The following is a 22,479-nucleotide window of genomic DNA, read 5'->3' as shown; positions in this document are numbered from 1 at the left end:
CAGGTTTTCATTAGAAGTAGAATGTGGAAGTTGGGAGGAGAGTCGAGTGTGTGCTTGAACTCGACTTCATTTTGCACAGAGGTGACCAGGCGTGTTAAAGGAAGGATGAGGGAGTGGGGGTGGGGGGGAGTGGGGCCTCAGTAGAGTCAGGGAAGTGGAAAATCACAACGGGTTAGCAGGGTCCATGCGAAGATGCCCGCTGTCTGTGCCAGCTGCTGGCAGTCACCGGAGACAGGCTCCCCTCCCACACAGGCTGGGACATGGGCCCTCTCCCGAGGCTGGAAAAAGCAGCCGGTTCTCCTGGCAGCCTTGGGCTTTCTCAGGCAGGCACTTTTGCGGGGGTCAAGTCCTGTAGGGATGTTGCCTTGAGCTGTTAGAGCTTGTTTGTGTTTTCAGGCCTTATAGGCCACGGTTGAGGCCTTGTGGGGAAGAGGGCTCGCGGGAGCCTGGGCAGAGTTTGACCAGGAGAGAGCCTGTCCACCAGCCTCCCTCCGGCCTCCGTTCTGGGTGGTGCCGCCCCAGCTCCCCTCCCATGCACCTCAGGTCCAGGATGCTCTGAGGCAGAGTGGTCTTCTCCCTGAGCACATGCCCAGCTCTGATGGCCAGGATCCACCCGGCACCCAAGGCTGGGGACCTCAGAACCCCCAATGGGCAGGGGCACCTGGGGTGAACTTTGACCTTTTTTTTTTAACCTTTGTTTTACCTTTTAACAGTTTTACCTTTTCCCTCGTTACCTTTTAAAATTTGGCCTCGAGAATCATAACCCTTCTTTTCCAGTTTTTTGAGACCAGAAATAAACATTGCCAATGACATGACCGTGGAGATTTCAGTGGCCAGAGAGCCACAGCCGTTCACCTCGGTCTGGCCCATGCCTCTCTACCAACGGCGGCCCTGACGCTGGTGGGCAGCGGGCCCTGTGGACCTCCAGGGTTGGGTGCGGGGTCAGGTGTGGGCTGCACTATTTCCCGGAGTGTTGTACGGCTCCTTTAGCCGGGCTTCAGCCCTGGAGCCTGGAGACATCTCTAAAAGCATGAGCATCTCTATAGGCAGCTTTCGCAGCCCCTCCTGCCGTAGGTGGGTGGCTGTGGCAGGGGACAGTGGTTTGTGAGGACACCGCCCTCCTCCCCCTGCCTCCCGTCCTGCCCCCGAGGCCTGCGCGCAGATTTGGAGAATCGCTAACGAGCAGTCCTGGACACACGAGGTCCCCCCCACCCACTCACACGTGTAGTGATTTATAAATTATTTGAAAAGACTGAATGAGAAGAGCAAAGATGAGGCATAAAATAGGTAAAGGATAAACTATCTAGAGGTTTAAAATAGATGAAAATTTGGCCATGGACGATGCCCTTGACCTATGGCTGTCCCTCTTTTAGTTCACTTTTCCAGAAGCCCAAGGCTGTGAACAGTTGGGTGCGTGTGTGACAACCCGACCAGGACTGGAGATGGGTGGGGACAACTGTGTGCGTGTGCAGTGTAGTGATTTCTCTCTCATTCCTGCAGCCAGGTCAGGGCAGGTCCACTTCAAGCTGCAGGTCCGGCTCAGGTGTGCTCTGTGGCTCTCCTCCTGGGGTCCAGGCTTTTAAAAACACTTGAACTGCATTTTTTCGTTCCATAGTCTTTCATTTTCCCAGGTGTTTTTATTCATTCAGCTCTTACTGAAGGCCCACACCTCCTGGGCATTGTGAACATTGTAATGGTTAAGATGTGGCAGCTGCCCTTGGGGGCACACAGACACGAGCCACTGCTGCTGAAAAAGTGAGTCTTCAGCAGGGGAGAAGCAAGCAGCTCCCGAGAGGGAAACCAGACAGGGCCTCAGGGATGGCGCTTGAGTTGGGTCTTGATGGATGAGTAGGAGTTTGCTAGGCCATGAAGGGAGACGGGAGCTGCTGACCGTGGGAACAGAGTGTATGTTATCACAGACATGTGATAACGTCTCCATGCTCAACTTCATGTAATTTTCTGTAACTTTATAGCTTAGGTTTCTTCAAATTTATTTTTTTATTAATTGCTTTTAAAATAGAAATTTTAAATAATTCCTAATAGTGTTTCTGATGTCTTTTGTCTATTAAAAAAATCGTCTTGACTTTATCATTTAGAGAAAACGAGATGAGATGCTTGTCACATGGTGTTCTTAAGCGTGTGTGTAGCTCAAGCACGTGCCCGGTTTTAACCGTGAGCTCTGTGTACTCCTGTCTAGATTAAGTTCGACAGCGTCGAGGTGTGTGTCTGCTGTGAGATGCAGCATCAGTCGTCGGGCTGCAGCAACCTTGGAGAGACACTGAAGCTGAACCCGCTGAGGGAGGACTGCAACACCGTGCGGCTGACCTTAAAGGTGACCCAGGCTCCACTGCTTCCACCTCCCATCCCATCCTTGCGACGTCGCGACATCTCATAGGAAGGTTTTATTAACTGCGTTCCTTTCAGTTCTTAGTTCATCCAGCTGGGTCACATGCAGCAGGGAGTATCTTTCCAGAGAGCGTTTTAAACCATTAGAGATTTCCTCTTTAAAGGTTTCACTTTCTGGGTTTTCCATTTCCACCATTTCACTCTCTGACTCCCACATCTGTGAAGCAGGGCTGAATGTGTTAAAAGAGGTTGTTGCAGATGTGGATGTGACGCGTGCCACTGCTTTTCCAACATTTTTTTTTAAGTTATTTATTTTTGGCTGCTCTGGGTCTTTGTTGCTGCGTGCAGGCTTTCTCTAGTTGCTGCGAGTGGGAGCTACTCTTTGTGGCGGTGCTTGAGCTTCTCACTGTCGTGGCTTCTCTTGTTGCGGAGCTCGGGCTCTAGGCACACGGGCTTCAGTAGTTGTGGCTCGCGGGCTCAGTAGCTGTGGTGTGTGGGCTCTAGAGCTCAGGCTCAGTAGTTGTGCCACATGGGCTTAGTTGCTCCGTGGCATCTGAGATCTTCCCGGATCAGGGCTCGAACCTGTGTCCCCTGCACTGGCAGGTGGATGCTCGACCACTGTGCCACCAGGGAAGTCCCTCCAACATTTTTTTAACTGAAGTATAGTTGATTTACAATGTTGTGTTAATTACTGCTGTACAGCAAAGTGACTCAGTTATACATACATTCTCTTACTATATTCTTTTCCATTATGGTTTATCCCAGGAAATTGGATATAGTTCTCTGTGCTATACAGTAGGACCTTGTTGTTTATCCATCCTATATATAAGGATTGGGAGTTTAGGGTTCACCTCTGATAACCCCAAACTCCCAATCCTTCCCGCTTCCACCCTCCTCCCCCTAGGCAACCACCAGTCTGTTCTCTATGCCTGTGAGTCTGTTTCTGTTTTGTAGATAGGTTCATCTGTGTCATATTTTAGGTTCCACATATAAGTGATATCATATGATATTTGTCTTTCTGACTTATTTCACTTAGTATGATAATCTCTAGGTCCCTCCATGTTGCTGCAAATGGCATTATTTTGTTCTTTTTTATGGCTGAGCCAACATTTTTGCTATTCCATCGTCAGGGAACAGATGGGTACTTATTTCGCCTTTTTAAAGATATTTGGAGCAAGAAATTTTATAGTCTCCCATGGCAATCTATTCTTATGTACAGCATCTGATTTCTCTTTAATGACATGGAAAATTGTTTATATCACTTCTTTCTTTTTCTTCCTACAAGATTTTCCTACTCCTGAAAATTAACATTGGCCGCTTAAAAACGTGTATGAACAACGAACCCAATTCTTCTCTTTTCCCTGAAACTAAACTGCTAAACATTTTTTGAAAGATGCAGCTACGGTCCAAGCAGCTCTTGGTGGGTGGTAAAATGGTATTTACGGTATACAGGGAGCCCTGTAGTACATACGTGTGCAAGGGTTGCAGTGTGCGGGGATCTGGAGGCTCCAGAGAGGCACGCTGGCACCTGGGAGAATGGAGAGCAGTGTCGCCGTCTGGAACGGGGGCCTGTGGTTCGTCCTCCATGGGTGTCATTTCAAATACTGGCAATGGTGAACCAGCAGGTCTGGGGAACTCCCTGTGAACTCCAGTGCCCTGGGAAGCTGGCTGGCAAACAAGCAGTGGCTACAGAGATAGAGGTTGTGCCTGAGGCCCCCAGCACCTCCCTGTTTCACAGGGAGGATGGTCCCTGCTCATTGGTCCCAGCAGCCCACCAGAGCGACAGATCCAGGGGGTTGGAGGAAGCCAGAAGGCAGCAATCAAGGGCCCATCCTCTTGGTCACAGGGTGTTCCTTGCCGTCTCCCGTTGAGTATGGCCACGGCTTCTACCTTAATAGCTCCTGGGGGTGCTCAGCGTCATCCCACCAGCGTCGGCCGTGCTCACTCTGATCTCATTCTGCCTACTCCTAAGTCTTCTGCTCAGCCCGGGCACTGTTTCTTTCCATATTTAAAAAACGTCATAAGACAATAGGTCATTATAATGACAGTGCAATCCCCCCAACCCCGAAGACGCTGGCACGCCCCCAGGGCATCTTACAATGCTGCAGACTGCCTGGGTGTGCAGATGTGGTGAAGTGATCAGGTCACACCCCTCTCCCCGGTGGATGGATTGGAGACCTCTGGCCTGCTCCCCCAAGGCCTGGAGTTCCTAACGCTGCACTCAGGGGCCCCCTCCAGCCCCTGAGGAGGTGACCTTGGCTTGAACAGTGAGGATGGTGTGGGGCCAACAACGCTCCCTCTAAGAACGCAGCCGGGCCTGGGGGAGCTTGCTGTCCACCCTCGTCCACTGTTCTGGTGCCCTGACGAGAAGGCCATGAGGGATAGGGCGGCTTGAATGGAATGGAGTGAAGGACACTGAAGATGTTCCAGCCAAGCTGGGAGCCTCGTTGAATGGCTCATCCCCATGGACGTTTGCGTTGCCTGGGACAATGGTAAGAGTTGAAGGAAAAGAAAGACTGCACCAAACTTCTCAATGAATTTGTTTCCAAAATGTAAGTAGAGGTAGTGCTGGTGGCGTGAGGCCCAGAGGAGGTAGGATTTATGACTGAGGTGGAAAGAGCAGCAGTTTGCAAACGAAGCGACCAACAAGGGATTAATTTCCAAAATATACACACAGCTCATGCAGCTCAATATCAAAAAACAAACAACCCCATCAAAACCTGGGCAGAAGATCTAAATACACATTTCTCCAAAGAAGACATACAGGTGGCCAAAAAGCACATGAAAAGATGCTCAACATCACTAATCATTAGAGAAATGCAAATCAAAACTACAATGAGGTATCACCTCATATCAGTCAGAATGGCCATCATCAAAAAGTCTATACATAATAAGTGCTGGAGAGTGTGTGGAGAAAAGGGAACCTACACTGCTGGGGGGAATGTAAATTGGTGCAGCCACTATGGAGAACAGTATGGAGGTTCCTTAAATAACTAAAAATAGAACTACCATATGACCCAGCAATCCCACTCCTAGGGCATATATCTGGAGAAAACCATAATTTGAAAAGATACATGCACCCCTATGTTCATAGCAGCACTATTTACAATAGCCAAGACATGGAAACAACCTAAATGTCCATTGATACATGAATGAATAAAGAAGATGTGGTACATACATACAACGGAATATTACTCAGCCATAAAAAGGAATGAAATAATGCCATTTGCAGCAACATGGATAGACCTAGAGATTATCATACTGAGTGGAGTAAGTCAGACAGAGAAAGACAAGTATAATATGATATCACTTATATGTGGAATCTTTAAAAATATGATACAACTGAACTTCTTTACAAAACAGAAACAGACTCACAGACATAGAAAACAAACCTATGGTTAGCAAAGGGGAAATGTGGGATGGGGGGTATAAATTAGGACTTTGGGATTAACATATAAACATTATATATATAAAATAATCATAAAATAGATGAAATAGATAATCAACAAGGACCTACTGTATAGCACAGGGAACCCTATGCAGTATTCTGTAATAACCTATATGGGAAAAGAACCTGAAAACAAATGGATATATGTATATGTATAACTGAAGCACTTTGCTGTACACCTGAAATGAACACAGCATTATAAATCAAGTATACTCCAGCATAAAATAAAAAATTAAATTTAAAAAAAGAGCAGCAGTGACCAGCCTGCCCCTGCCCCCAAGCCGAGGGCCTGGAAAGGGAACAATGGCTCTGGGGGGAGCTGAGATTCATCCAAGATCAGGAAGACAAGGGACTCTTAGAAGTAAGAGCTTGTTTACTGCTGTCCTCTAACTTTGTTTTTGTTTTCCAAAATTGTCTTGGTTATCCTAGTTCCTTTGTATTTCCATATAAATTGTGGAATCAACATTTCAACTTCTACAGAAATCCTGCTGGAATTTTGATTGAGGTTGCACTGAATGTATACATCAACTTGGAATAAGCTCTCCACTTATTTAGGTCTTCTTTGATTTCATCAGTGTTCCTTTTTTTCCATCAGTGTTGTGTAGTTTTTAGTATATAGAGCATAACGTATTTTATAATGTGTATGCTTAGAGTATTTAATGTGTACAGATGCTCTTTTAATGGTACTTAATTTTTTAAAAATTGTCTTTTGTTCATTTATATATAGAAATTTGATTTTTGTGACTGAGCTTGTATCCTGTGATTTGCTAAACTTACCTACTAGTTCTAGTAGCTCTTTTATAGATTCTTTTGGATTTTCTATGGAGGCAATCATGTGCTATTGATTACCAGAAAGATGCCATCTTACGTCTTCTTTTCCCATCTGGTTGCCTCTGATTCTTCTTCCTTGCCTATTGCACTGACTAGAATCTCCAGCAGTGTCAGATAGAAGTAGTGAGAGCGTACATGCTTGCCTTGTTCCTGATTCTAGGGATTACATGTGTTGTTAGCTCTGAGTTTTTTATAGACGTACACTATCTGGTTGTGGAAGTTGCCTACTATTCCTAGTTTTCTGAGAGTTTTTATCATGGTGGATGTTGGTTTTGTCAAAGTACCTTCTGCGTCTACTTAGATGTTCATATACTTTGTCTTCTTTATTCTGCTAATGCGGCGAATCACGTTTTTTTTTTTAATTGAAGTATAGTTGATTTACAATGTTATGTTAGTTTCAGGTGTACAGCAAAGTGATTTACTTATACATACATATATATCTATATCTATTCTTTTTCAGATTATTTTCCATTATAGGTTATTACAAGATATTAAGTATAGCCCCCTGTGCTATATAGTAGGACCTTGTTGGTTATCTATTTTATATAGAGTAGTGTGTATATGTTAATCCCAAACTCCTAATTTATCCCTCCCCCTCTTCCCTTTTGGTAATCATAAGTTTGCTTTCTATGTCTGTGAGTTTATCTCTCTTTTGCATATGAGTTTATCTGTATCGTTTTTTTTAGATTCCACATATAAGCAATATCATGTATTTGTCTTTCTTTGAATGGTGAACCAGCCTTGCATTCCCCAAAATCAACCCCACATGGTAAGTCTTTCCTCAGCTCTGTCGAGCCTTCTGGTGACCCTGTGGTTTCTGTGACTGCTTTTCATTTCTAGCATTTCCCTTTGATTCTTACATGTAGCTTCCATCTCTCTGCGAAGTTCCCTGTATGCTCTGGTCCACCTTTTCCACTAGAACTTGTTTGACAGCATCGGCCCCGGGTAAGCCCGTCCTCCTATCTCTCCGTAGAGGTGTCTGTCTTTCCTTGGCATTTGGATTAGCTGGTTGCCCTGCAACCTTAGCTGTCAGATGGGATCAACTTAAGATGTGAATTTGCAGAGTGTCCGGTGTCTTATTTTTTTTGTAATGGTGGGGTGAATGCTCTTTTTAGCTGTCTGCATCCTAAGCAGAACTGGGAGGTATTATCCATAATGACCTCCCTGGTATAGAATTTTTGAGGAGCACATTTACCCCCTAGGGGTTTATAGATGGTGTGCCATTCTCTTTTGACATCGAGTATTGCTGTAGAGAAAGATCTTATATCAGCATAATGCTCTCTCCTTTTTTGGTATGTGGTAGTCATCAGTGTTGTTTAAAAATATTTTTAACTCTCCAAGTTCCCCTAGACCTAGTCCTAGTGCCCTTTTGGGTGCCTGGAGCCACGTGAGTGGAACATACATGGATCCCTTTTCCAAGGCTGAGTGTGTACCTGTGGTGTGAGATTCTCCGGGGCTCTCCTTCCCTCTGGCACAGTAACTGGCAAATCATAAGTGTTGGCTGCACCATCAGCCTGGGTTCCTACCGTGGGCAGAGACCCCATAACTCACCCACAGGTACCCACAATGGACACATGACATGAATGAGAAATAAACCTCTGTTGTCTTAACCCACTGAGACCTGGGGGATGTTTGTTACCACAGCGTAACCTAGCCCAGCCTGTCCGATACAAGGCAACATGGTTTTGGTCCTATGTCAATGGTGTTTTTAAATGATCAAGTCCATTAATTTCACTATGATATGTCTTGACACTGATCAGTCCTTCTCAAATTTCCATGGTCCACAGTGCACCTTTCAGCCTGTGAGTTTGCATCTTGCTTTATTTCAGAAAAACTTTCTTGAACTATGCATTTGAATTTTTTTTTCTGTTCTCTTAGTTTGAGGGTAACTGTGCCTTCCTTGGACCACTCTGACCTTTCATCACTATCATTTTTTTCTCTAGTTTTTACAACTCTTTCTTTTCCACCTCACTTTGCTCCATTTTCCTAAAGCCTCTCCTCCTCGCCTTGTTCTCTGCAGTGACTGTTATCTTTGTGCTCTGCTTCTGACGTGATCTCGGGTTTGGGCAGCTCACCTCTCAGTCTGTTTCTTTGTCGTTTATTTCTTGAGCCTTTGTGTCTCTACTTTTAGATCTTAGACTGAGCCGCCACCTTCCCAGTTTGGTCCCAGCCTTCCCCCAAGGATGTCTGTAGCTAGTTAATTACACGGGTGGGGGGGAGTTTCCATGTATTTTATCCCTTTCTTAGATCTTTTCTGAGGTCCATGGATACTTCAAAGCACTAGAGGCAAGTCCTAACCCCTATCAAGCATCGTGCTCTATTTAAATAGGCTTTAGCGTAATTAAGGTTTTGTACTTCCTTTTCATAAATATAGGTACTTCTTCCTCTGAGATTCATGTAGATCCAGGTACCACATTCTCTAGTTTTCTTGTAATTAGTCGTGCACTCTTTTTTTTTTAATTGATGTATACTTGGTTTACAATGTTATGTTAATTTCTGCTGTACAGCGAAGTGATTCAGTTGTACATATATATATCTTCTTTTTCATATTCTTTTCCATTATGGTTTATTACAGGATATTGAATATAGTTCCCTGTGCTATACAGTAGAGCGTGTTGTTTATCTATTTTATACACAGTAGTGTGCACTGTGCAGTCATTTTTAATATGCTCATTATGCTTAAAGTCATGCAAGCCAGCTTGTGCTCGGTGACTCACCCGCTGTGAAGGGACCTGGGGTGGCTTCTCCATGTTGAAACTCTCGGAACGCATGGGGGTGGCAGGAGGCACGTGGGGAAGGGCAGGCCTGCTCCTCCGCGGAGCACATTTCCTTGGGAGCCAGAGGAAAGGCACGAACGGGCATGTCACTTTGATTAGTTTCCCTTGCCTGCTGTTTTGATCAGCAATTAGAGTGGGTTTGTTGGTCCTTTAATGTCTGACTTGAGGCTCTAGGTATCTGATTAGTGACGTTCCCTGCCTAAATTTCCATATTAGATGATGGATTATTCATACTTTGTATCTAATGAACTCAGTTTGTGCCCAGGAAATCCCGTATAATTGGTTTGGGAATCAACACTCTGTTGATTTGAGGTGTGTTTGAATTAACTGATGGTGACTTAGTGAGATTGGTCTGATTTCTTCCTGACCTTCACACCACCCTCCCCCCCACCGCTCCCGATATCTGGAAGGTTGTGCAGGCATAATCCACCGTCAGGGAAAACAAGCAGAAACTGGTCTTCTTCCTGGCTGATAAGGAGTCTAACAGGAACCCAGAAGATGGTGGGGATGCTGCGTCACTTGTCCCTCAGATTATTTTCGGTCGTTTGGGGGCTCTGAGCCCTCTTCCCTGGATCTCTTTTCAGCTTTCCCCAGCCGCATCGAATCCTGGATCCTGGGGGCAGACCAGCACCTCTCAAACATAATGCCTCCTGCCATGCCCAGGTTTGCTGCTCCACCCTGACAGGGTGAGAGCAGGGGAAAGGGCAAAGGGCATAGAGGGGACCCAGAACTCCATCGTGCAGTGCAGGGATCCTCAGAATTGTAGAACTGGGCGGATGGGGCATCCTGATGCCTAGCATGTGGCTGAGCAGGCAGCAGCACAGAGGGAGTCAGATGGCTCCTCCTGGGTCCCTGAGCGAGTCTGCTGACGGGCAGGTCTCCTTGGAGAGTCTCAGTTCTCCAAGACTCAAGTGCCTGCTCCCTGATGATGGAACCTGGCTGGGGGGCATCCCATTATGAAGTCCATAAAGAGGGTGGCCTCAAAATTAGGATTTCAGCATCCGCTTTCCCAAAGCACTGGACAGTGGCGGGAATTGCGACCAAAGGAGGTCCCCTTTCCTGATAAGATAATGTCTAGGCTTTTGGAAGATTGACAAAATAAATGATAAAAAGATGTTTTGGTAGTTTAATGGTTGTCTTTGCCAAGTCAAACCCAGCACAAGATTGTGACATATTTTCTGATCAGTATAAATAGAATTTTTAAAAGATTACACAAATTGGAATTGTTAGTTGATGGAATATGCTTCGTCATGTGTTGATATTATATCCATCCCAACTTTCATTCTTTGCTATATCCCAGAATATCATTATGGTTTTATTATAATGATGTAATTCTAATTCAAAACAGAGTTAAAGATCTTTTTTCGTTTGGTTGTTTGCTTCAAGTACCTGGTTTAATTTATTGAGCCGTAGTAAAGCAAATTACCTAAAGAAACTTTATCAATGGACAAGGAGATAAAAGCTTCCCAAGAAATCAATCAGTTATTGAGTTTATATGCTTCCTTATCTTCTCTTGAAGACCCTTTTCTTTGTCTCTAAGGGAGTTAAAGGGGAAAAAATCCCAGCAAGACAATTTCCTAAATACCTAGGGACCTGAAAAAAATCATTTAATCTTGAGTAAGTTTTTAACCATGCTGAAGAAATAAAAATGGTTCTGAGAATAAGTGAACACTAATATTTTGTGACAAAACTCACAGCATTGACTGGCAGTGTGAAACAATAAACACACACACACACACACACACACACAGACACACACACAGACACACACACACACACACACACACACACACACACACACACACACACACACACCCCTGCTAGAAGGAACCTTCCCATTTTCTGAAGTGGGCAGCCACACAGAGCAAGACAGACGGTCATATCTCTATACAGCTTTCTTCTCACCCCTGGATCCCCAAGGGGGCGGCTCACGGGTCCCTCTGGCCAAGTGGAATCCAGACAGAGATGAGAAGGATGTGAAATTCCCGATCTCCCACTTAGCAGTCACGGGGTCCCTGTAAGGGAATGTGCAGAGAGATCGAGCACAGTTTATCTCTGGCAAGGCTTCCCCCCACCTCGCCCCCGTGATAGGGTGGGGATGCCGACCACATTCCTGAATGGCATCTCTGCCCTTGGTTCCCAAAGCCACCGGAAGCCTGCCTGCCCACCCTCTGATTTTGGTGGCATCGCTCTCCCCTGTGTGGTTGTGATACTGAGTCTTGTGGGATGTCTGCAGCCCCAAGTCTGTATGGCATATTTAGAATAATCCTACAGAACAGAGGTTCCACCCAAGAGGCCTGCGACTTATCTGTACCTGCTCAGTTAAAACCAGGTCCGGGAGACTCAGATGTTGACATAGAAGTATTCCTAGGGATGTATTTGTAGCAGTCCCTGTGCGGGCAGCCTCGTTGGGCTGGTTGCCTCTCGCAGTCCCTCAGCACTGCCCGCCCCCCAGGATGGGTGGGTGGGCTGCCGTCTGTACACGAAGGGCCAGGTGTGGAGCAGGCAGGCCCAGGACGGGCCACTCACTGCCCTGCTCGGGATAAGGGCACTTCCTGTGGGGCCAGCACCTCGCCTTTGTCCCTCCGCCGGGCGGTTTTATCCCCGTCTCCTCCTCTTTGCAGGGAAGAGCCACAGCATTCCGGGCGCTCGTCCCTGCAGAGCTCTGGCATCTCCCTCTCTTAACCCCAAGTCTCCAGATCCCATGTCCTCCACACGAGCACCACCACACACTCCAAGATCGTTTCCCTGAGCCCTGCCACCTCCAGGATGGCCTGCGGGACGACCCAGCTCATGGCCCCAGCCTGGGCTCCTGCAGCCTTCTTGTCCGGCCTCCTCTCCCCTAGGCCTCCTCCCCAGCCTCAGCCGGACTCCACCATGCGAGTCCATCCTTCTCCCTGCCCAGGGACCAGATCCATGCCTTCAAGGACACATGGACTAGTGTCCAAAAGCCCCACCACTCTGTTCCTAGCCCCTCTCTGCTGGCGCCCACTCCCTGGATGAACCACTGTCCACATTCCCTCCTCATCTGCACCCAGCAAGACCAGTGGGCCGCGTCGTGAGGCCTGTGGCTGAGCACCTTACACCGTGAGCACCTGCCTCACCTGGCACCTGCCTCACCTGGCGCTCCACTCTGTGCACCTGTGCTGCCTTCCCCTGCCCATCTCTCTCCTCAACTCTCCAAAATGACGATTTCAGATCTTCTCCCCTGTATTAGTCAGGGTTCTCCAGAGAAAGAGAACCAATAAGACGTGTGTGTATGTGTGTGTGTGTGTGTGTGTGTGTGTGTGTGTGTGTGTGCGCGCGCGCGTGCGCGCGCACACATGCGTCTGTGCGTACATATGAGAGAGAGAGATATTTAAAGAATTGACTGACATGATTACAAGGCTGACAAGTCCAGAATATGCAGGGTGGGCAACAGGATGAACATCAGGGAAGAACTGAGTTCAAGTCCAAAGGCCATCTCTGTCTGCAGCAGGATCCCTCCTCCTCGGGGGAGGTCAGGCCTTCACCTGGTTGGATGACCCCTACCCCCATTTGGAAGACACTCTGTTTTACTCAGGGTCACTGCTATGAATGTGAAGCTCACTCAAAAACACTGTCACAGAAACATCCAGAATGATGTTTGACCACATCCCTGGGCACCACAGGGCAGCCAAATTGACACACAAAATTAGTCATCCCAGCACCCCTGCAGTGGGACCACGGAGGGGTCCCAACCTCTCTCTCCCTCCCGCCACCCTCCCTGGCCGCTGTCCCATCACCTCACGCTGACATTAACGCTGCACATCCCATGAGGTCGCACTTGCTTTCAGGGCAAAGACCTACATCTCGGAGCATGTCTCACAGAGTCTGTCTGGCCTCAGTTTGTGACACTCTTGCCTGTCCCCTTCCCACAGCCGCCCTGGCCTCCTCAGCCTCCAGGACACACTTCCGTGTCTGGAAGGCTCTTCCTCTCCACTGCGATGGGCTCATTTTTCCTCATCCTCCGGCCGTCAGCGTTCCTCCAGCCCTCAGGCTAGACCAGCACCCTCATCCTAAGTTCTCACAGCTCCTTGTACTTTATCTTCACATGACAGTGACCATGGATTGTAAGCATGCCCTATCCAGACCGTAAGCCCCACGGAGGCAGGAACCAAATCTCTTTGGCTCACAGTGGCTCACAGAGAGGGGTCGGGCCCCGGGCAACACTCTGGAACCGTCTCTGAAATCAGTGAGGGTTTTTTTTTTTTTTTAAGTTTTTGATAGTTTTCTATTCTTTTTATTAAAAGTAATTAATATTTAGTTTTGGCTGCGTTGGGTCTTCGTTGCTGAGTGCGGGCTTTTCTCTAGTTGCGGTGAGCAGGGGCTACTCTTTCATTGTGGTGCACAGGCTTCTCGTTGCAGTGGCTTCTCTTGCTGTGGAGCACAGGCTCTAGGCATGCGGGTTTCAGTAGTTGTGGCGTGTGGGCTCAGTAGTTGTGGCACATGGGCTCAGTAGTTGTAGCTCACGGACTCTAGAGCGCAGGCTCAGTAATTGTGGCGCGTGGGCTTAGTTGCTCCGAGGCATGTGGGATCTTCCTGGATCAGGGCTCGAACCCATGTCCCCTGCATTGGCAGGCAGATTCTTAACCACTGCTGCCACCAGGGAAGTCCCTCAATGAGGGTTTTTAATTCATTCATTCAGTCACTGTTTTGAGCACCTCTTCTGTGCCTGGGTTGGACATTGGGTGTCCAGAGATAAAAGATGTAGAGTCTGCCCTCCAGGTCTGGCGGAGGAAAGTCACAAGTGAAACAGACAATTACAGGGTAGTGCACTATTTCCACTGTGACAGGAAATTAAAGTGTTAAATTATAAAAGCATTTTTCAATCCTCTGCTCCATCCTAAGGGAGAGTCATTATTTTGCTGAGTGGAGTGATGAATAAAATGTTATGTATGCAGAGGTGATGGGGTGGGTTAGCTATAAGAAAAGAATTGGTGACATCTAAGAAACCGAGGAAGTGGGAAGATAGGAAAACACATTTGGATTCTCTTGCTGAACGATACCAAACACACACACAGCTCTGGGTACAGTGGTGACATGACACAGTGCTTGGCCATATACATACCTCTGATTCTAACTGAAATGTCTGAAGACCTCTAAAAAAGCTGTCTTAGTTGGGGTTTTCCAGGGAAAAAGAACCAACAGAAAATATCTCTATACATCTCCTATTCCAGATTCCAATGGGAAAACACAATCTATTCTAGATTCCAGTGGAAAAGCACGAAGGGTATGATTGGTGATCTCAGACGGTAGCATCACCCATTTTCATAAAATCATTGTGCTCCAAAGATAAAAATTGGTTTGTGGAATATTTAGCAAGAAATTCACCATTCATTTTGCTATTAGGAAAATGAGTCTTGGAGGCTGAGTATCTTGCCTAAGACAGCATAACCAGTTGGATGACATATTTCTATAAATTCCCATTGAATTAGTCAGTTTTCTTCTCAGCATGTCACCTAGTAAAAAGCCATCGTAATAATGTATTCAGCAAAAAGTCATTGTTTTTCGACTTTTCAGTGTATCTTTCTCTAAAGAACTTGCATGAAATAGATTCCTCTTTTTAAAAAAACCTTACTCCATCACTTTCCTTCCGTATATTTCCCAACACAGTTTGCCAACTTTGGAAGCTTAAAACTGCCCTCCTTCGTCCTATCATTTCTCTACGACTTCATTGTCCTTTGCTGAAGATGCTACAGAAGCTGGGATTCTGAGCCACCATCTTTAGTTACTTCTGGTTTAGGCTTGTCGCATGCAATGTGCATGGCATGCGTTAATAAACTATCTCTTGCAAAAAAGAAAATGTGTATATATACAGAGAGAGAGAGAGATTTATTATGGGAATTGGCTCATGTGGTTATGGCGGCCCAGAAGCCCCAGGATCTGCTGTCCGTGAGCTGGAGAACCAGGAAAGCGGGTTATATAACTCAGTCCAAGTCCCAAGGCCTGAGAATGGGGAGGACATAGGATGTAAGTCCTGTTCTGAGTCTGAAAGCTCAGGAACCAGCAGTGACAATGTCCAAGGACAGGAGGAGAAGGACTTTCCAGCTCAAGCAGAGAGAGCAAATTTTCCCTTCCTCTGCGTGTTTGCTCTACGAGGACCCTCAGCAGATTGGGTGATGCCCACCCACACTGGGTGTCTCCTTTACTCCGTCTACTGATTGAACTGCTGATCCCTTCCAGGACACCCTCACAGATGCACCCAGAAGTGATGTTTTACCAGCTATGTGGGCCTCCCTTAATCCAGTCAAGTCACAGTAGGGGAAAGCCTGTATCACACTGGACGTCAAGGAAGAGTACCAACCAGTCCTTTCTGGAACCCTCTGTAACTTCTACCATATATGTTGCATGTAAGACCAGAGTAAAGAAAGAGGGGCCCAGCTTCCGAGTGAGCTGCATGAGGCCTTCTAGGAAGTCACTGGCAGCCATCCTCTACCTTGAGAGTGTGCCCTGGGGACTGGGGGATCAAGGTGGCGGGTGGCGCAGCTGTGGGATCGATTATGGTGCCAAGGGGATTCCAGTTGGGAAAGGAGTGCTACAGACCCCCGTCATCGCATAGGTAGGAACCCTCACATTATTTGAAATGGACAGCGGACATTTTTAAGGTCTAAGGCAACACGCTGTGCAAACACAGCTTCCTCCCAGACTGCTGCCCTGGACCCTCCCCAAGTGGACACGCTAAAGCCATCACCAGGGGACGTGCTGTGATGTAGCCAGTGAAAGGCAGCTTCCTGGGGGGCCTGCAGGGCCTGGTGCTGGGCCACACGGGCGGACCCCCCTCACACGAGGACCCGCAGTCTTCAGCACATTCAGATAAGGACCCACAAGGAGGTGGTCCACGGCCCTCCCCCCTCGGCTGCAGGATCTCCACGAGGCTAGCACAGTCTCGATGTCAGGGTCTGAGAGGAGGGTTATGATGAGGGCCAGCAACACATTGTTTGGTCTGGGATGGTCCCAGCACGAGTAATAATAGAACTGATTTTCACTCTAGTCCCCAAACAAAGCCAGGGCCTTCAGGAGGAGTCCCATTGCCTTTTTGGTAGGGGGAGGCAGATAGCAGGCTGTTGATTTCCATATACAGACTGGAGAGACAGCACAGAGCCCACTCCTGGAGATTAGAGGTTATTTCTAAAGCATGTAGTTATTTTCCGGGCTCTAAATGAGCACAGGGATGCTGGGAGGAGGAGGGTATTAGGAGGAAAATACGTGGGATGGAAAATTTTTCAGTAATAATTGAATGATGAGGCCATTTGAAAGAATGCATAAAACCGGCAGAAGAGAAAGTGAGAGCACAGAACTACTTGTAACAAAGGAGCCAGAGGCAACTGGGGGCCGTGGATAGATTCACTCGCTTGATTGTGGTGATGGCTACCCAGGTGTATACGTGTGTCAAAACTCATCAAATTCTGTGCTTAAAATATGTGCATTTTGTCATATGTCAATTATACCTCAAGCTGTTAACCGTCTTTGTGACAGATGAGTGACAGTTAAAAAAAGGGATAAAAGCAAAGACCAGAAAGATGGAGATGGGCCAGTGCAGGAATTCAAAGATCCGTTTAGGGATTTGACTTGATTCAAAAATCAATAAGCACTGGTTATGGAAACTTGAGGAAGGCATAAGATAATCATAGCAGAGCTGAGCAAAATCGTTTGGAGTGGCTTAATATCCCCAGGCCTTCACGGAGATGCCCAAGATGAGAGGGACCACAGGACAGAGCCTTCGGCTGAGGGAGCAGAATTATTGCGAGATAAACGACTTAGCAGAGGACTGATACCTAAGTGTTCTTTTACATTTGGCCCCAGTTTGGCTTTTCTGGGAGCCATCCTTTGTGACCCGCTTTGCACAGCCTTTTTATTTATTTATTTACATTTTTATTTTTTAATCAAAGTATAGTTTATTGACAATGTTGTGTAAGTTTCAGGTGTACAACACAGTGATTCAGTATGTAAACATATATCTGTATTCCTTTTCAGATTCTTTTCCCTTATAGGTTATTACAAGAAACTGAGTATAGCTCCCTGTGCTATGCAGTAGGTCCTTGTTGTTTATCTATTTTATATACAGTAGTGTATATATGCTAATCCTATACTAATCTATCCCTCCCCCCACCTTTCCCCTTTGGTGACCATAAATTTGTTTTCTGTATCTGTGTGTCTGTTTCTGTTTTGTAAATAAGTTCATTTGTATCATATTTTTAGATTCCACATGTAAGTGATATCATATGATATTTGTCTTCCTCTGTCTGGCTTACTTCACTTAGAAGGATCATCTCTAGGTCCCCAAGTGCAGGGCCTTTTAGATCCATCACGCTGTTTTCCCCACCATGACCCCAGCCCCAGCGAGGTCTGCGAGGCAGACTTTATCATTGACACTTTAGAGGCGAGAACATGACTCCAGGACATGCAGTGTCAGAGCTACAGTCTCGTAACTGGTGGTGGACCCAGATTTCCGTCTTGAATGCCAGATCTGGTGCTTTCTCCACCACCAATGGGATCCGCGTAGGAGGACACGGGACGGTGCGGCCACAGGCTCAGGGTCGTTTCTGTGCAAACAGCGATGCCTTTGGCAGGCCTGGCCCCGTTCACCTCCTGGCGTATCCACCCTGCAAGAGGAACCAGGTGAACAGACTGGAAAGTCTGAGAGTAATGTAGCAAGTGCCACCCGTATTTGTCCAGTTTCATCATGTTTACAATGTTTGCTTCTATCTTTTTAAAAAACAAGAACCATATTACTGCAATTTTATATATTTTTACAGACCCCACTGAGACCCCGGCCATGGCTCCCTCTCTATGTCTGAAATTAGAGGGTGTCCAGGCACAGCCACGATCCTGAGGTTGATTTTGCCTTTCCCCTGCATGCTTGCATAATTCACTAAAATTTTACATAAAATTTAACATAATCGGTACCATAAGCAGTTTTCTGTTTTCACCCACCATCATGCTCTTTGATGTTGATCCGCATGGATATGTATGTAGCTTGAATGTATGTAGCTTTTCCACAACTTGCTTATCTGTCTCATGTTAACGGATATAAGTTGTTTCCAATTTTTTTACTGTTGCAACAGTACTAGAAAGAACCGTCACGCCCTCCTCAGCATGGGCTCTTGTGCTCCATCTTCTCAGCAGGCATACTTGCCAGGATGAAAGGAAAGTGCATCTGCCCTTTTGCAAAACATTTCCCATTTCTCGACGAAGGGGTAATGCAGACTCACATTCTCACTGCCAGTGGAAGAGGTGCCCTTGCTCTGGCCACATCCTTGCCAAGACTTCTTGACATAGATTCTTCTCGACTTGTCACATATTGTCAATATCTTGGCTATTTACGTTTCTCATCAGTGAATTGCCTATTTTGTCTGTTTTCCTGTTGGATTCTTTGTTCTTGATTCTGAACAATGACCTTTGTCATAAAAATCTCATGCACTCTGTGACTTGTCGTTCAGTTTTGTTTGGGATGTCATTTGTCAGAGAGAAGTTTTCAGTTTTGATGCAAATTCATTTCCTGTCTGATGTGCCCTTTCTGTGTTGTGTTTAAGAAATATTTTCCAGGACTTCCCTGGTGGTCTAGTGGTTAAGACTCCACACTCCCAATGCAGGGGTCCTGGGTTCCATTCCTGGTTGGGGAACTAGATCCCGCATGCCACAACTAAAGATCCTGCATGACTCAGCGAAGATCCCGTGTGCCGCAATGATGAAGCAGCGTAGCCAAGTAAATAAATATATTTTTTTTAATGTGGTCCCCTGGGGATTCCCAAGAACCTTTAAAAAAAGAGAAATATTTTCCCATCCTGAGGTTATACAAATATCCTGGATTTTTTTCCCATAAGTTTTAAAACTTTGCTTTTCACAGGTAGTTCATTAATCTACCTGAGGCTTAATTGTGCATGTGGTATGAGATACGGATCTAATTTTATTTTGTTTTTCACAGATAGATAAACCTCAGTTATGACAGCACAGGTCTGTGTTCATTTAGTTTTATGGCCATATGTCCAGTTTCTATGTCTGAAGGCATCTATTTCTGGGGTCTCTTTTCTTTTGCTTTGGTATATGGCTTGACTCATGGTCAATAGCACGTTATATTAAATACTATTTCTTTGTTAGTCTTGTTTTTGGTAGGATACGCCTCCACTTTGTTCTTCAAAATTGTCTTGGCTATTCTTGGCCCTTTGTGGACCCTCTCCCCCTCCCCCACCCCTTCCCCATCTCCCTTCCCCTCACCACACACACACACACACAGAGCCATTCATTGTAACTGCATTGCATTTTTAGGTTAGTTTGCTGAGAATGATAATTTTTGGTGTATCTTTCTATTTATTTAGCATTCTGTGGCATTTTTCAAGAAAACTGTTATAATTTTTCGTATACAGACTTGATCATCTTTTTTTTTTTTTTTTTTTATGGTACGCGGACCTCTCACTGTTGTGGCCTCTCCCGTTGCGGAGCACAGGCTCCGGACGCGCAGGCTCAGCGGCCATGGCTCACGGGCCCAGCCGCTCCGCGACATGTGGGATCTTCCCGGACCGGGGCACGAACCCGTGTCCCCTGCATCGGCAGGTGAACTCTCAACCACAGCGCCACCAGGGAAACCCTCTGCCTGGGTTTTAATCAAACCACTTTCACTCACATTTAACCTCTGTCAGGGAGGGGGTGTTAAAACAAGCAGCGGTGGACAGAACCTTCAGGAAGCAGAAAAACAGCAGGATAGGAAAAGGAGGGCGGACATCAGAATTCTTTTCTCCCATTAATTGAACGGTGGGAACAACGATATAAAATTTGTTTAGACCACAAAAGGGCATTCTGGTCATCTAATCATTCCTGGGGCTATTTTCCTTAAGCATTCATGGATGAGGCCCAAAAGTCCTCTGTTGAATTCATTCTCTGGTGTTTTTGAGCAGATGGAGGTCCTCAGGTGACTGGCCATACATCATGAACATAGGTGATGTTTATCGAACCTCGCTGTGTGCTGAGCATTGCTCTGAGCCCTTCACATCTGTGAACTAATTTCACCTTCCCAACCCTGTGAGAGGTAGATACCATCATTCCCATTTTACAGATGAGGACACTGAGGCACCGTGAAATGAGACCGCTTCCCAAGGTCACGCAGGTCATGATGGTGGAGCGGGCTTCATGGCCCGGCTCCCACTGCCATCTGCAGTGGACACGTAGGCATGCTTCCCAGGACCACGGCTTAGCCACAGGGCAGTGGACACACATGCTCGGAACAAGCTTACGCCCAGCGAGAAAACGGTTACCTTCTGAATCACCAAAATTAAACTATGTTCACTGTCTTTTAAAAAAATTCTTAGAAAATCGATGAACCACAAATTCATGTATTACATATGTGAGGAGGAATTAGTTCCTTGAACAGAACTTTTAGGAGGCATACATTCCCTTTATCAGCAGGCCAGGTGAAGGGCTGCAGCGTGGTGTGTGTTCTGCCTGTGAACCAGTCTGTGAAAGGAAGGTCTTGCTTTACAAGGTGGTGATGAAGTTTTGTGGCTCCTGTGTTAGGTGTTTCTAGTTTTGACAGACTCCCGGGAAAGGGGAATTTGTCCCTTTCTTGCCAGCTGAGTAAAACACCAGTGAAGTTACCTTCAGTTCCATTCTGTCACGCAAGGAGTAAACTGTCCTTTGATACATGGAAAAAGATGGTACGAAATCAACACTGACCTGCAAGTGATGTGACCCAGGGGCATCACCTAGTGATGAGGGCGCGTCCTGAAGCTCAGGGCCAGTGCCTGTAAGCCAGTCAGACCGGCAGGTGTCTTTCATTTAGGAAATAGCAATCTGAACAAGCCCTTCATTTGCACATTTTTCTTCCAGGGTTGATATTGTCTTATCTTTCAAAATAATGCTTGAAATAAGGTCTACGACATTTTCTTGAATCTTAAATATTCCCACATTCATCAAAATGAAAGAGCAGGATTTTCTTTTCTTTTTTTTTTGACTATCAAGAGAGTAATTTTTTTAATATATTATTAAAGTTACTTTGTTTTTACTTTTTTTATAAATGTATTTATTTTATTATTTTATTTTGGCTGCATTGGGTCTTTGTTGCTGCACGCAGGCTTTTCTCTGGTTGAGGCGAGCGGGGGCTGCTCTTCGTTGCGGTGCGAGGGCTTCTCATTGTGGTGGCTTCTCTTGCTGCGCAGCACAGGCTCTAGGCTCGTGGGCTTGAGTAGTTGTGGCACGCGGGCTCAGTAGTTGTGGATCGCGGGCTGTAGAGCGCAGACTCAGTAGTTGTGGCGCAGAGGCTTAGTTGCTCCGAGGCATGTGGGATCTTCCTGGATCAGGGCTCGAACCCGTGTCCCCTGCGTTGGCAGGTGGATTCTTAACCACTGCGTCACCAGGGAAGCCCCCAAGAGAGTAATTTTAACTGTAGAGTTTTCACTTATAAGTAGCTATCATCAATTGTGTACTTGCTAAGAAAAGAGATTCTAAGACCTATTTTAAAGCAATTAAAAATGTAGTTAACATTTGAAAGTAATTAATATAAATACAGGTAGTTATTACAACTGTTAAATACCTGAAAATGCTTCATAATGTTTATAGATAAATAACTTACTCATTTTGGTCGTGTTTGTCCCCAGAAATGAACATTATGGGTGCATTTCTGAATTGACTGAAATAAAGGCAAACGTGATAACCAGTCACAGAAGACAGCAAAATGAATGGTACCCAACCTTCTCTGAGGCTGGTAACTTCCTCCTCTGCATTCCAGAACCCCCCATAGTGAGCTAATTGAACTTTACATTCAGCTTTGCACACGCCTGGCAGAAGCTCTCCCAGGCGGGTTCTCTTTGCCAACCCCTAGGAGTTGACCTACTTCAGTTTCAAATCTGGGCCAGTCCACACCTCACAGATGTAACAGTCAGGCCACGGAACAATGAGAAGACTCTCAAAGCCACACACCCAGCAGGAAGAGAGCGGGGCTGGAGGCTTCCAGTCCATGGATCTTTTGCGTGGTGTGAACAGGAAGTGATGGAAAGAAGATCAGGGAGATTTGGGGGCAGGGGGCTTCAGTGCCATCTTCTATCATGGTCGTGTAGAGGCTGAGGG

General features: G+C 46.3%; 1 protein-coding gene across 8 annotated transcripts in view; it reads left to right on the top strand.

Moving 5' to 3' along the window:
• Positions 1–22,479, top strand: part of ENTREP2 (endosomal transmembrane epsin interactor 2) — a 363,839-nt gene that overhangs the window by 296,526 nt on the left and 44,834 nt on the right. For 7 of the 8 annotated variants that reach the window (XM_067699156.1, XM_067699217.1, XM_067699190.1 and 4 more), the window contains one exon: positions 2,198–2,332. The exons of the other annotated variant lie outside the window; for it this stretch is intronic. In XM_067699156.1, the coding sequence (XP_067555257.1) occupies positions 2,198–2,332 (135 nt within the window). The remainder of the gene's footprint in view (positions 1–2,197; positions 2,333–22,479) is intronic. 8 annotated transcript variants of the gene reach the window in all.

The sequence above is a fragment of the Pseudorca crassidens genome, chromosome 1 (assembly GCF_039906515.1).
Source record: "Pseudorca crassidens isolate mPseCra1 chromosome 1, mPseCra1.hap1, whole genome shotgun sequence".
Classification (NCBI taxonomy): Eukaryota; Metazoa; Chordata; class Mammalia; order Artiodactyla; family Delphinidae; genus Pseudorca; species Pseudorca crassidens.
Note: the sequence above shows the minus strand (reverse complement) of the source record. Positions and strands in the feature narration are given on the sequence as shown.